The sequence below is a fragment of the Seriola lalandi genome, unplaced genomic scaffold (assembly GCF_002814215.2).
Source record: "Seriola lalandi dorsalis isolate HSWRI2012SDOR001 ecotype SW California unplaced genomic scaffold, Sedor1 jcf7180002004688, whole genome shotgun sequence".
Classification (NCBI taxonomy): domain Eukaryota; kingdom Metazoa; phylum Chordata; class Actinopteri; order Carangiformes; family Carangidae; genus Seriola; species Seriola lalandi.
In genome coordinates, this window is record NW_019475343.1 from 1 (window position 1) to 1483 (window position 1483).

Sequence of the window (1483 nt, forward strand, 5' to 3'; positions counted from 1 at the left end):
TCATTTCAACGCTGTTTTTGTTGGAGAGCACATTGGACCTACTTATTTAGATTGTAATTCCACACACTGTAAAATGTCATTAATACAAGTCTGCCTGCACAACATTAAGTGCTTTTATCTGAGGTTAAACCTTCAACATGGCCTCAGTCAGTCTTAAGGTCCATCACAGTAAATGTGCCGGGCAGGACACACTGACGCTTCAGGACAGATGAGCTCAACCATCAGTCACAGCTCAGATTAATGCAGGTCAACTTATCATCAGAGACATTATCAAGAAGCACAACTGAAAATAAACGGATCAGTCCAATTTAAAAATAGCTTTTATTGCAGCTTTTCTCACGACAAGCTGCTGTGATCACACAGACGATCCATGTTTAACATCTTCAGCCTGGTGGGAAGCGAATATTCAATCACACGAGTTTGGGCGTAGCAGGAAGATGAGACAGTGATTTCTCCTGAATAGAAAAAAAAAACTAACGAAACAGGTGCAGCAGATACAAATTTCAAATATGAAAATATTTCAGCCACATGACATAATTTACATTGAACGTCCAGTTTTGTATGCGTGATCATTTGTGTCTTAAACACAGTGGCAATGGCTGCCAAAGTTCAGTCTTCACATTAACAGCTCCATTGTCTTAATCTTCGTGGATGTTGAACAGCTTTGCCACTTCGTTCAGATCTGCGTGTTCCTCTCCATCCTTGATGATCTACAAACAGGAGACAAAAACCATTTACATGAACCAAAGATACTGATTATTGATTACGATGACATGTATTTTCCTTACAAAGGGACAGAGTGTACCTTCCTTGCGATGGGCATTCTGTTGAACACATTCCACAGGATGATGCCCACCACCACCTTGTCTCGCAGGTAGAAGATGACTCCTTTGCCGTAGCCGTCTTTGTGCTGCTCCACAGCAGATGCAGGTGTTGAAGAGGCCACTGGGCTCACGGCTGTGTCCTCCGTTTCACTCTCTGAGCGGATCCCAGTTCCTGCAGCACGTTTAACGACAAAGGCTCAAAGTTTGTTTTTACTTTGTAGGATTGAGATTTTTCCACCAGATAGTGAATGTACCTGACTTCTCTGTAGCAGCTTTAGGTGTGTCCTTGGCAGTGGCTTTGGCAAACACTCCTACTGTTGGAAGGCTGCTGTCAACGATCCCGATGGCTTCATAGCCCACATCAGGGCCCAGGTCACTCCTGTGACAAACCACATGGACCAATGGAAACATATTGAAGCTCTCTCTCATCACAGCTTTCTGTTTCCTGTGCTATGACAAGACTTTTCAGTGCAACAATATTTTCATATCCTAATGATGTTGATTTTAAGCTAAGCCAATATATATTGTCAATGCACATATACTGTAAGGTTAAACCAAGTCATCTCAACTACATCGTCTCAGCAAACACAAAATCTTCAGCAGATTTTCATCCTCGGTTTTGTGTGTGTGTGTGTGTGTGTGTGTGTGTGTGTGTGTGT

General features: G+C 42.5%; 1 protein-coding gene across 1 annotated transcript; it reads right to left on the reverse strand.

The window, feature by feature from the left end:
• Positions 1 to 302: 302 nt before the first annotated feature.
• LOC111669245 (apoptosis-inducing factor 1, mitochondrial-like) lies at positions 303 to 1250 on the reverse strand. Its single transcript, XM_023425515.2, has 3 exons — positions 1079 to 1250; positions 806 to 996; positions 303 to 710 (listed from the first exon to the last, which is right to left on the reverse strand). Exons 1-3 carry the CDS (start codon positions 1233 to 1235, stop codon positions 639 to 641), a joined length of 420 nt encoding a protein of 139 aa, XP_023281283.2. The 5' UTR covers positions 1236 to 1250; the 3' UTR covers positions 303 to 638.
• Positions 1251 to 1483: the final 233 nt, after the last annotated feature.

Excerpts from the sequence above, each read along its gene's own strand:
- LOC111669245 (XM_023425515.2), bottom strand. The coding sequence starts at position 1,235 with ATGTTTCCATTGGTCCATGTGGTTTGTCACAGGAGTGACCTGGGCCCT. Across the intron at positions 997-1,078 it reads AGCTGCTACAGAGAAGTCAG|GAACTGGGATCCGCTCAGAG; the intron begins GTACATTCACTA and ends AACGTGCTGCAG. Across the intron at positions 711-805 it reads GAATGCCCATCGCAAGGAAG|ATCATCAAGGATGGAGAGGA; the intron begins GTACACTCTGTC and ends TCCTGTTTGTAG.